The sequence below is a fragment of the Chelonoidis abingdonii genome, chromosome 14 (genome assembly GCF_003597395.2).
Source record: "Chelonoidis abingdonii isolate Lonesome George chromosome 14, CheloAbing_2.0, whole genome shotgun sequence".
NCBI classification, from domain to species: Eukaryota; Metazoa; Chordata; order Testudines; family Testudinidae; genus Chelonoidis; species Chelonoidis abingdonii.
This window is the reverse complement of record NC_133782.1, coordinates 31,574,638-31,588,058: the sequence shown is the minus strand read 5'-3', so window position 1 is coordinate 31,588,058 and position 13,421 is coordinate 31,574,638. Positions and strand designations below refer to the sequence as shown.

The window sequence follows — 13,421 nt, the reverse complement described above, 5'->3', positions numbered from 1 at the left end:
TGTTTTTGTTTTTAAAAAAGCAAAACTGCTGTAATTCTACCATATTGGGAGAAGCAGGCCACAGAAAGACCATTTAGGGGAACTCAATCTCTGCATGCTACGGAGCAATACAGAGGCAATTTTTGTGGGGTGTTTGTGGCCAGTGAGTTTACTCTCTACAGATTCACTTCATCCTCGTGTAGTATCTGTGTTGGTGCAGCTGCATTGGTGATCTGCCACTAGCTTCAGGTTGAAGTGGAAGGAAGTTTCTTTTTGATTCTCCACTCGCTCAACCTTGTGGAGATGAAAGAAGATATAGGTGTGATCTGTGAGTTATAAGGAGAATTTATTCAAAAGAATTTGGAGGAGAGAGAAAAAGATCTTAGAGTCATTGTGGATAATTCTCTGAAAACGTCCACTCAATGTGCAGTGGTAGTCAAAAAAACAAACAGAACCTGGGGAATCGTCAAGAAAGGGATAGATAATAAGACAGAAAATATCCTATTGCCTCTATATAAATCCATAGTACACCCATGTCTTGAATACTGCATGCAGATATGGTCACCCCATCTCAAAATAGATATATTGGAATTGGAAAGGTACAGAAAAGGCAACAAAAATGATTAGGGATACGAAATAGCTTCCATATGAGGAGAGATTAAAAAGACTGGGACTTTCATCTTAGAAAAGAGACAGCTAAGAGGGGATATGATAGACAGCTATAAAATCTGATGTGGAGAAAGTAAGGAAGTTTGTTATATTTGTTCACAAAACATTGGGTCTGATAGTGGATGCATATTTGCCATCTTTCCACAAGACACACTTTTGGAAGGTTACAGATAAAGCCTCCACAAGGATTAGTCCTTGCATTTTTCATTTGTTGATGATCTCTCCCATTTGCTGAAAGCCAATCAAAAACTTTCTACTGGGGTTGACGCTGCTAGAGAGCATCTTGAAAGGAGATTCGCTTTTCACACTTTGGTTCTAAAATAATGATAGGCATGGATGCCTACAATCTGGGGGTTGGGACAACGTATCTGGGAAATTTTCACTTTCTATGATCTTTGGAGACCTCCGGAGAAGAGGCTCCATGTAAACTAGCTAGAACTGAGGCTCATCAGGCTGGTTCTCACATTCCTTCTTTCATGCATTAGAGGGCACACAATTCAAATGTTTGGACAGTGTGTTTGCAACGTATTGCCTGAACAAATAAGGGGAATTCGGTTACCTCTGTGTAACTGACAATCCACCTAATGCATTATTGATAATGTAGGTAGATGAGGTAATAACTTTGATTGAACCAACTTCCATTGACGAGAGAGACTTATGCAGAGCTCTACTTCGGATCTGGAAACTGCACTAAGAGTACATTTCTAATATCCATGTCTCTCCAATATTCTGTGACCAACAGGGCTACAACGACACTGCATACAACTTGAGATGAAACTCAGCAGCCCTTCTGATATTTGACTTTCTTTGCTACAAATCAGAAAGTGTCCAAGGTTCGGCTCAAAAATAGCCTACTGAGGGAAAACTCCTTCACACCTATCCTTCATTTCTCTTCTTTCCAGAGTACTGACAAAGATTCAGTAAGACAGAACAAGGTGATTCAAGTGCCACCAACCTGGCCATGGGAGACCTGATTCTCAGACCTTTTGGCCCTGACAAAGATTGTCAATCAGTCTTCCTTGAGTCGAGTCTTGTCACAGTAGAATGCCAGGGTGGAACGTTAAGGCTGTCAGTCCCTGCACCTTTCACCATGGCTGCTAAGTTTCTGGAGCAGAGGGTTTTGTGCTTTTCTGTAGAGATCAAAGCAGGTTTGAGATAACTTGTGTGCTGCCAGATGGAACCAGTTTGACGTGCATGCTCAAGCCAGAGTCCTAGACTCAGTGTTTGTTTGTTTGTTTTTTGGTGGTTCCTGCTGTCTTGGACTTCTTCTTTTCTCATGTTTCTAATGTCTTCACAGCTATCTCTGGCTACTGTATGTTTGTTTACTGTTAATTTAGCTACAGTGTCTGTTTAGTGTGTCCATGTGAAGAGTCATGGAGTTTGCTCATCTCCTAGTGTAACAATTTTTAAAGACTTCTACTTCCTGCTCAGTGGCCTAATGATCCTTGAGAGTTGAATTTGGCATTACCAAGCATATAGATGGCCCCTTTGTGCCATTGGGATTTTAGATCTCTGTGAAGGTTCATTCTTCTGGGCTGCCACGTTGTCCAGGAGGGTCTTGGTGTTGCAGGCTCTGCTAGCCAGCCTACTTGACATCACAGTCCAAAATCACCAGGGGGTACTTAGTGTGTCAGTATCTCTCCTGGTCTCTTTCCCAAAGCCTCAAAATAATACTAGGAGAAGAGCTGGTTATCTGTTACGTAAACATGACTAAGCCATTCAGAAAATTAAGCAGACTATTTGTGCCATTTATAATTATAACAAAAAACAGCTAGACAGCTAAAGGATGGCTAGTGAATAAGACTGTGCATCAGGTCATGTTATAAATTAGTGTTCCGATACCTAAATGTCTAAAAGCTAACTCACCTAAGGGCACAGCTGCTTCAGTGGCATATATCTACAATAAGAACATTGTAACAACTACTGTACTGGGTCAGACCAGTGGCTGGTCTAGCCCGGTATCCTGTCTGCAACAGTGGCCAGTAGCAGAATTTCTGGGAGAGTGAACAGAGAAGGGCAATTTTCCTCTCCTGGTTTCTGGCAGTGAGAAGTTTAGGGTCACCGAAAGCATGGTATGCATCCTTGATCATCTTAGGTAAAGTTCGTGGAGGCTGTCTAGTTCTCTTTTGAATACAGTACCTGTAGTCATCACATCCCATGACAATGAGATCCACAGGTTAATTGCGTTTGTGAAAAAATAATTTTGTCTTAAATCTTCTGTCTATTAATTTCAGCCCGTGACTCCTGGTTTTGCATAGTAGGAAAGAGTAAATAACACTTCTTCTCAAGTGGTGTTCCTATGGGTTCCCCACTTCAGGTGCTCTCACGCCTCTTACACTTTTAATCTGAGGTTTTTGGTAGTAGTGTCTGTTCTATCTGTGCATGTGGCTTCCTTGTGTCATGCTTCAAGGCTGTATAAGGCTACGTGGGTGAACTGCCTGCAGTTCCCTCTCAGCTGCCTTGGCCTGAGACAAGCATTAATGTGCCTTACTATTTGAAGTTGACAGTTGAGTCTAGTTACCTTTCTTCATTCTATTATTTAGTTAGTTATTTTATTTGCTGTATTTTATTTAGGTGTTTAGGAGGAGCCTTGCTCAATCCCTTTCCCCTTTAAGGGAGGTGGGAATCTTGCCCTTCTAGCTACTTTTGCCTTGGGATATGCCAGGCTCTCTGGACTTTTGGGAGGTTCTCGGGAGACTTTCCTGGTTAGTGGTGGGTATTCTCGTTTTATCTGTAGCTTGGGATAATCTTATCCTGTATGTCCATTTGCTGTGCTTTTAAAGGCAGGGCAAGGAAAAATTGGGTTTTTTAAAACTGAGATGCTTAATGATGGAGCGTTCCCTCCAGCCACCCTCACCCTAAGTTCCCAGCCAGGAGATCTCTCTTCCCTATCCTCACCCCCTACAGAAGTCTGTGTGAACACATGTCCCTGTTAACTTTGGCTCTTTCACCTGTGTCTTCCTGAGGTAAATTCACAGAAAAGATACATAGAAAGAGGATCCATTCTCTGCAGAAGAAGTTCTACCTCAAAAAGACCTCTGTCCCTGCAAAGGAAGACTGCTGTGAAGTCATCTCATCCCAATTTGGATATGGCTAAGGCTCCAGATGCTCTTGGTACTAATCCTGTATCATGACTCTGGACTCATCTGAGAAAAAGGGCAACAAGCATGCCTCAATACCAAGATCTGCCGTACTGTAGAAACAGGACACTGCATAAATGAAGCATTCCACCTCTAATAGAAGGGTACCCACAACTCCTTAGGTAACATCTTCATCAGAGTCAACCACTAAGACTGCTTCAGTACAGGGAAGACACCACATTTCACATAGGGTCTTGACCCCTCCCAAGGCATCATCAGTACCAAATATTTGGGCCAGAAAGGACTTGCTGGAATAACATACACGCTTGGTACTGACTACAGAATGAGGCCCCATTCTTCAAATCCACCCTGTACTGCAGGAGTTCAGATTCCTTAAGGACTTACTTGTTTTGGAAGAACCAGAGTCAGCCTTATTGATGGGTACTGAAAGGTTATTGGTAATGAAACAGGCACAGTCTCCGAGGTAGGTAGGGCCTTTCCCCAGTACTGCTTGATCCTCAAAGACTTTCAGAGTGTGCTGAAGCTGCCCCTGTTGATGAGGAGGAATTATCCTCTAATTTGAGAGTCCTGTGGCACCTTAATAGACTAACAACGTTTTGGAGGTGAGCTTTCGCCTGGGTGAATACCACTATCGTCAGTGCCATGTAAGTGGAAATTCCAGGGGCAGTGTTTGTGTTGGTGTGTGTGTGTATTATAATATGCATGTTATATATATATGTTGTATATAATGCAGGCAACTGAGATAACAAGGTAGTTTCAATCAGGGAGAAGAGCCCTGTCTCGAGCATTTGAGGTACGTTGAAAACTAAGAGCAGGAGGAGGTGCATGAGTTGGTTCCTGCTGAGCACCACCTCGATGCCCAGGCTCTGTCCCACTGATCTACACTCATGACACCATCACGGACCCTACCAGGAGCAGCCACACCATCACCGCTTAATACACCTACGCCGTCACCAAGGTCATATACGCATCATCTATGTGCCCGCAATTCTTTCGCATGCCCTCTGCTATTTACCATCGGCCCCAACTGGACAGTCCTTACGGGAAAGGAAATAGGACACAAATCAGTACTATTAGGAATGTCAGTATACAAAACTGTAGGGTCAGAAACCACTTCACCCCCTGGCCACACAATGCAGACCTTTAAGGTGGCCAACACCTGCAGCAAAAAACTTCGGGACCAGACTTAAACAAGAAACTGCTGACGTTCAGTTCATTCTGCAAAATTTGCACCACATCAGCACAGGATTACAACGAAGACTGTGAATGACTTTCCCAACTACAAAACCAGTTTCTTCTGCCTTGGTTTCACACCTCACTGCCGCAGACTAGGCCTCATCCTCCTGCATTTGCGAACTACCTTGTTATCTAAGCTTGCCTGCTATATAATATATAGTATATCACACGAACATATGGGGAGAAGACAGAGAAGCACTCAATACACCCGAGTGCAAAGTGCCTGCAGGACCTGAGACAAGCAAGCAATCTCCCAAACAGATACCAGTCACCATCACGTAGAGGGACATCACAGCCAGCGGTCAAGGAACTGAAGAGCTGACGCACTGGACGACATGCAATTCCACACTTACGGCTAAGAAAGCTAACAGCAGTCTGAACGCACTAGCAGCCACAGTGAACCAGCTGCTCGCAGCAAGGCTCCCACCCATAACTGGCTTAGAACAACAAGGAAGGACAGTGCTGAATCCCTGAAAGACCCCTGCAAGGGAAACCAGAACCGTCCAACTACTGACCAATAACCTGCCTGCCCCACAACATGGAACAGTCCTCCCTGAGGCATGCATAGCGCCAAGCTACGGACCGATGGGGCCAGTACATGAGCAACAGCTCAGAAGGGCATTTGGGAAACAACCAGAGCGCAAAACCCAGTGTGCTCTAGATAGAGCATCGCCCAAGACTCAAGATTAGACAAGACCAATCGTGGCAAGCCGGGATTGACTACGGAAGCCTACGAACTCAATGCGCACACATGGATGTGACATGCTCGGCGCATACAAATTCAACGGACACTAAGGACTCCTCGAAAGCCTCAATGGGAAAATGGAAGACAACACTGGAAGTCAACTTGAAGGCAGCTTGCACAAGTGGCCATCAAGTGTGATCTACAAGGTGCATGCACTGTCCCGCGCTGCGTTCATGCATAAGGCTTAAACCCCCGATCAGGCAGATAATCACTACGGATGGTACAGGTAAAGTTCAGCGAGTGGATACCATCAGGCCACCTCGCTCTAGCAGGGATGACATAAGCGCTGGATGCAAGATGAACGGGAGACATCGACTCGCTAGTTGCCACTGAGCGCGGAAAATCCTACAGGGGATCATCGGGATGTCATTTGGACTGGAGATGTGTGCCCGGATGTAGTGGAAGAGAGGAAGGTAGTCAAGACTGGTGGGGTGGAACTACGAGCGGGCCACAATAGGATGACAACAGACGAGCTACAAGTACCTTGGGTCCCACATGTCACTGAAACCACGATGAGGAGGCAAGAAAGACAGCAACATCCACGGTATCACCAGAAAGGATAAAGACGGGTCCTGAAGAGCCAGCTCAGTGGGAAGACACAAGATCCACGCATCCAACAGATACGCCTTGCCGGTATAGTGAGCTGGCCAAAGGAGGACATTGGAAGTGGCCGATGTGAGAGACCCGGAAGCGCTCCTCACACATGTCACGAGGTTTCCACCCCAAGTCCAACACCCCGAGATGTTATAACCGAGCCGGAAAGAAGGCGGGCGGGGCTTGGTGAGCGTCAAAGCCACTGTCCTGGATGAATACCTGGAACATCCAGGATACAGCAGTAAGAGGCCCCCAAAGATGAGCGCTGGAGCATGCCGAGGCGCAGCAGACCATGGAGGAAACGCAGCAGAAGAAGTGGCCATGGCCAAACAGACCCATTCATGGGTGGTATACCATCGAAGATACTGAGGTGGCTGAGATTGGAAATCCTACCCAAGTGGCTGGAAAGGGCTGGACTAAAAGACTAGCACTGAGGCCTGATCCATGCAGCACAGGACACAGCACTGAGCACCAGATCATTAGATTGCAGGGGTCTCACCACACTAGAGAAGGACCCAAGTGCAGGACTTGTAAAGAGGCCTCAAGAGCAGTCTCCGCCCCTCGCCCCCAAAAATCCGCCTGGATTCCCCACACACCTCTCTCTCTTCCCCTGGAAATTTCCACTACATGCATCTGATGAAGTGGGTATTCACCCACGAAAGCTCATGCTCCAAAACGTCTTTTAGTCTATAAGGTGCCACAGGACTCTTTGCAGCTTTTACAGATCCAGACTAACATGGCTACCCCTCTGATACTTGACCTTGAATTTGAATGTCTCAATCCAAGATTCCCCTACTTTTCAGACAAGTGTTTTCCCTTCTAATGCTTTTGAAAAGGTGTGTATTTGGGGGCGGGGGGTTGCACAAAAATGCGCCTGTGTTCACCCTATCTGGTTCAAGCCTTTTGGACACACCCAATCCCTAGTGACCATACTGGGATCCCTGAACTACATATTGACAGCAGTTTTCTCATGCCCCTAATCTTTCTTGTGGGGAACAGTTGGAGTAGAGGAGTGTCTCCCCTCCTCCTCTACCTCAGGTGCAAGAATCATTTGAGGAGCAGGAGGCCAGAGCAGATAAAGAGGCTACTCTGCAAACAAATATTTCTTCATCTTCCCCAGATGAGGTAGTAATGCTTGCCTAATCAATTATGGCTGATGACTTCAGACACCTCCACAAGTTAATTAAGCATATTGCAGATTCCCTACAGCTCCCTCTGAAGGGCTCAGGAAGTTTCAACGTAAGCTCAATGGACTCCCTCTACCTGAGCTGCCCTGCCTACTAATGAGGCCCTGTTGGATGCTGCCAAATCCATGTGACAGACCTCTGCAATGACGCTGCCAGCATATAAACAGGGTGATAAGAAATATTGCTTCCCAGCTATTGACTCTGAATTTTTGCAGACCCATCCAGCACCAAATTCCGTGGTTGTGCAGATGGTGAATGAGCCACAAATGTGGCAGGCAACGCCACACGACGGCCATGCCATATGATAATGACCAAAAACGCCTTGATCTTTTTGGCAGAAAAACATACTAATCTGTGACTCCTCGATTTAGGATTGTAAATTATCAGGCTGTCATGTTGAAGTACAATCACTCAGATTATGCCAATTTCAACACCTGCGTTCAGTATCTGCCAGTTGATCAGTGTGAGCTGTTTCAGGCTGTTATCAATGAGGCTAGAACATTGCTACAAGCCTGGTTGGATGCAGTCCCCATTGTAGCTTGATCTGTCTCTACGGCAGCAGGCATGCCTAGGGTGTCCTGGCTGTCTGAATTCCCATAGGAGGTCCAAAATATGGTTGAGGACCTTTCCTTTCAATGGCCTCAAGCTCTTCATTGAATCCATTGATGAATCCCTGCATACTCTTAAGAATTCCAGAGCCACACTGAGATTCTTTGGGATTTACATGCTTGCAAACAAACAAATTTAGTAGTTCCCAAACAGCTTAAAGATCCCACCCTGCTTCATTCCCAGAATTCCAGAGACCTTATGAATCACCCCAGAAAGAAGTCAAGGTTCTCGAGGAGAAGATCTCCTGCTCTATTTGCATCCGCTGCTGAGCCTTCATCATCATCTAAGCATCAGTTTTGATGGCCTGGTCAAGGGCCCGGAACAGCCTCACAAAATCAAACTGTGTCCACACCATTCTACCCATCATGCATCTGTTGGAGACACTCTCCCACTTTCTGTCCACATGGGAGAGAATTGTATCAGACAATTGAGTGCTGGAGGTTATAAGATTGGAGTATGCTATGCATTTCACCTTTGTCCCTTCTACTCGCCCCCCTTCCTGTTCCTCCTCAGGGACTCCTCTCATGCATAACTTTGTAAAGCAAGAAGTCAATTCCATTCTGTGAATAAATGCTATAGAACTAGTTCCAGCTCATCATGGAGGGAGGGAAGAATGGAGAGTGGAGGCTGATTTTAGATCTAAGGCTTCTAAACAGTTCTTTGAAGTCACAGAAATTCAGGATAAAAGAACAGGAGTACTTGTGGTACCTTAGAGACTAACAAATTTATTTCAGCATAAGCTTTCATGAGCTACAGCTCACTTCTTCGGATGCATAGAATGGAACACACAGACAGGAGATATTTATACATACAGAGAACATGAAAAGGTGGAAGTATGCATACCAACAGGCAGAGTCTAATCAATTGAGATGAGCTATCATCAGCAGGAGAAAAAAAACTTTTGACGTGATAATTAAGATGACCCATAGAAGGTGTGAGGAGAACTTAACATAGGGAAATAGATTCAATTAGTGTAATGACCCAACCATTCCCAGTCTCTGTTTAAGCCTGAGTTAATTGTATCTAATTTGCATATTAATTCGAGTTCAGCAGTCTCTCTTTGGAGTCTGTTTTTGAAGTTTTTTTGTTGCAAAATTGCCACCTTCAAGTCTGTCACTGAGTGGTTAGAGAGGTTGAAGTGTTCTCCCACTGGTTTTTGAATGTTATGATTCCTGATATCAGATTTGTGTCCATTTATTCTTTTGCGTAGAGACTGTCCGGTTTGGCCAATGTACGTGGCAGAAGGGCGTTGCTGGCACATGATGGCATATATCACGTTGGTAGATGTGCAGGTGAACCAGCCCCTGATGGTGTGGCTGATGTGATTAGGTCCTATGATGGTGTCACTTGAATAGATATGTGGACAGAGCTGGCATTGGCCTTTGTTGCAAGGATAGGTTCCTGGGTTAGTGTTTACGTTGTATGGTGTGCAGTTGCTGGTGAGTATTTGCTTCAGATTGGGAGGCTGTCTATAAGCTCCAGATTCCAAAGAGAGACTGCTGAACTTGAATTAATATGCAAATTAGATACAATTAACTCAGGCTTAAACAGAGACTGGGAATGGTTGGGTCATTACACTAATTGAATCTATTTTCCCTATGTTCAGTTCTCCTCACACCTTCTATGGGCCATCTCACTTATCACTTCAAAAGTTTTTTTTTCTCCTGCTGATGATAGCTTATCTCAATTGATTAGACTATGCATCCGAAAAAGTGAGCTATAGCTCACGAAAGTTTATGCTGAAATAAATGTTAGTCTCTAAGGTGCGACAAGTACTCCTGTTCTTTTTGCGGATACAGACTAACACGGCTGCTACTCTGAAACCTGTGAGTATTCTCTTTGATGCTTTACTGAGGGCAGAGGGTGGCTTTTGTAGAGCAGTGCTTCAAATACTATTAAATTAAAGAACTCCTCAGCCTGGTCATTGTTAGTTTGCTACAGTGGCACTTTGTGGAAGAAGTGTTATACTATTTTATCAATAAGAATTCTTGTATCTGAATTGGTTGCCTCCACGGAGCCATATTCACCTCCCTTCTTCTTTCTGCTTCAAAACCTGGATAATTCTGGAGGTAGAGTTTCTGATGAATGACTGGTGGACAATGTATTTATACCTTCTGTATATGGAAAGCTGTGATTGATTGTTATGCATATCCTCCAACCACTGTTAGAGCTACTTCTAAGCAGCAGTTGTGGTCACGTGGCTAGGCATATAAATCCTACAGTGTAGCTCTGTGGTGGCAATAAACTCAGACAGCCAGAATTATTGCTGTCAAGTATGTCCTTTTCATGGTTCTAGGTAGACTTTTGAAACAAAAATATTAAAGCATGCAACTCGTTTTTATTCTCTTTATAGATGCTCCTCTTCACATAGCCCTAAGGACTACACCACACAGAGATGAGAAAATAGAAAAGAGAAGAACTTCTGCACCTTCCTCAGTAAATACATTAAAGGCTCACCAACCTTCCCTTAGAGAGCAAAGCAAAGAGAACCATATAGACAGATCACACAAGAAACCTCAAGAAAGGGAAAGAACTGAAAATGGTATGGCTTCTTAACTGGTCTAACATTGGATTATGATGGGGAACTTCAATGCAATATAAGAAACTGTTATAAATGTTGGTGCACGATTCTTTGGCCTACCTTTGTCCCCTACCAGATACTTTTGTAATCTTGAAGAGAACATTAAGCAGTATTTTTCAATGTTTCTTAATTGTTGTTTCATATATTCTTAAATAGGAGCTCTTCGTCACAAAGCACTTTCCTCTGCTGAATTCTGTTTGGAAATCCTAATAATTTGCTTGTGAAACTCCATTCCTTTCCTAAGAACTCATTTGTGATATCACAAATTGTCGGTTATTTTAAGAACTAAAAGGCAGTTAAGATATGCTGTGAGAGAGCACTTAACCTCAAACACCGACGTATTTGGTAATTAGCAAATGTGTCAAGAATACATATGAATGATAGATTATGGGTTGTCAGATTTAATGGATAAAAGTTAGTTTCCCAACATATAGTCTGTATATCCCTCAGTGTGAAAGTTCCTCTTTCATTGTGTAGCTGTATGAAAATGTTAAGACAAACACCCTATTGCCTGTGAGTGAACGCTTCACAAAATGATCACTCTCTGACCTACCAGTCCTCATCCTCAAAGGAAACCTGCCCAACATATGAAAAAGACAAGCCTTGAAGCTTAAACTCATAACTCTGTTTCTCCCATTGACATAGCTACTGCATCTCATGGAGGTGGATTAAAACTATAATGAGGGGAGAAGCTCTCCCATCGGCATAGTAGCATCTTCTCTAAAACAGTACAGGAATGCGCATGAAGATAAGCCCCTAGACCTGAAGAAGAGCTCTGCATAGCTTGAAAGCTTGTCCCTCTGACTATCAGAAGTTGGTCCAATAAAAGATATTACCTCACCCTCCTGTGGTCTAAATTAGCTGGTACCACTCAAAAGAGACCTTGGAGTCATTGTGGAGAGTTCTCTGAAAATATCCATTCATTTGTGCAGCAGCAGTCAAAAAAGCTAACAATGTTTGGAACTATTAGGAAAAGGATAGATAATGAAAGCAGAAAATATCATCATGCCACTATAGAAATCCGTGGTACCTTGAATACTGCATACAGAACTGGTCACTCCATCTCAAAAAAAGATACATTAGAATTGTAAAAGGTACAGAAAAGGGCAACAAAAATGATTAGGAGTATGGAACAGCTTCCATATGAGGAGAGATTATAAAGACTGGGGCTGGTCATCTTAGAAAAGAGATGACTAAGAGGGGGATATAATAGAGTTCTATAAAATCATGAGCAGATAAAGTGAACAAGGTAGTGTTATTTACCTTTTTACATAACAAAGAACTAGTAGCCACCTAATTAATTAATGGGCAGCAGGTTTAAAACAAACTAAAGGAAGTACTTCATACAATGTACAGTCAACCTGTGGAACTCATTGCCAGAGTATGTTGTGAAGGCGAAAAGCATAACTGGATAGGTCCATCAGTGGCCATGAGCCAGGATGGTCAGGAATACAACCCCATGCTCTGGGTGTCCCTAAACCTCCAGCTGCCAAAAATATCTATCTGCTGGCCACTGTCAGACAGGATACTGGATTAGATGAATCTTGATCTAACCCATTATGATGATGATATTTAAAAAATATAAAGCAAATGGTGAATTCTGCTTGTTTTATAATCAGAGAAGTCCAGATAGTCAAGTCTTCTTGTCCTTGACCTAATTTAGAGGTATCAGAATTGTGGATTGTGAAATTTCTCACTTCTTCGTTGGGGGAATGGGGACGTTGAATCATTTCTCCCAGTTGTTTCTCTGGTATTATAGGTAGATGGGTTTAAAAGATTTTTAAAAACAACAGCAATGTGTATAAATTGTATCCCTTCTCAGTGAAATTTTACTTGCATATTGTCTGTCATAATCCCATTAGTTCTTCAGCTGTCCGTAGTCTTCCAGGAAAAAAAAAATCCTGAATTTCTTATCTATTGAAAAAAAATCAAAAAAAAAATAATCAAGATCTCCTTTATATCTTGTAAGGAAGGAGAAAAAAAGTCAGAGCTAATTTTTTTTATTTGCAGCATTTTAAAGTGAGTATTGCCCACCTCATCTTAAATATTCTACTATGTCCCTATGATTTATAACTTTTTAAATAAATAATATTCTCACTAGTAAATATCTTTTTGGTGACAGGACTGTCCTATTTCATGGATATACAGTGCCCAGCACAATGGGGCCCCCTTTCCAGACTAGTGTCTAGAGCCCCATTGTAATATAAATTCACTAACAACAAATACTCAACCACACAAAACACAAAGATAAGAAAAAAAAAAAGTACAGCAAGTCTTATTTTCAACACCACAGTCTTGTTTTCTGCACCACAACCTTAACACTGCCTATTTTTGTTCAGTGGCCTAAAGGAAGGATCCATCGGGGCCGGGTGTATGGAGGTCAACTCGTGGTGGTGAAGAACAGTGACAGGGAAACTATAAAGCGTTAAATGCTTAAAAGATTCTGATTCTTATTCTAAAGCATCCCTCAGGACGATCACATTATCTCTGTCTTAGATCAGGTCTACACTACAGACTTGTATAGGTATAACTACGTTGCTTGGGGATGTGAAAAATCTGCACCCTCTGAACAGTGTAGTTCTATTGACCTAATTCTCTGGTGTAGACAGCACTATGTCAACAGGAGCACTTCTCCTGTCAACAGAGCTACCACCTTTTGTAGGTGAACTAACTATGTTGACGGCAGAAGGTCTCTCGCCAGCATAGTAGTGTCTTCACAA

At 43.2% G+C, this 13,421-nt stretch overlaps 1 protein-coding gene across 9 annotated transcripts in view; it reads left to right on the top strand.

Moving 5' to 3' along the window:
* Positions 1 to 13,421, top strand: part of PHF20 (PHD finger protein 20) — a 177,579-nt gene that overhangs the window by 91,202 nt on the left and 72,956 nt on the right. For all 9 annotated transcript variants that reach the window (XM_032789249.2, XM_032789252.2, XM_032789255.2 and 6 more), the window contains one exon: positions 10,474 to 10,662. In XM_032789249.2, coding sequence (XP_032645140.1) covers positions 10,474 to 10,662 — 189 coding nt within the window. The remainder of the gene's footprint in view (positions 1 to 10,473; positions 10,663 to 13,421) is intronic.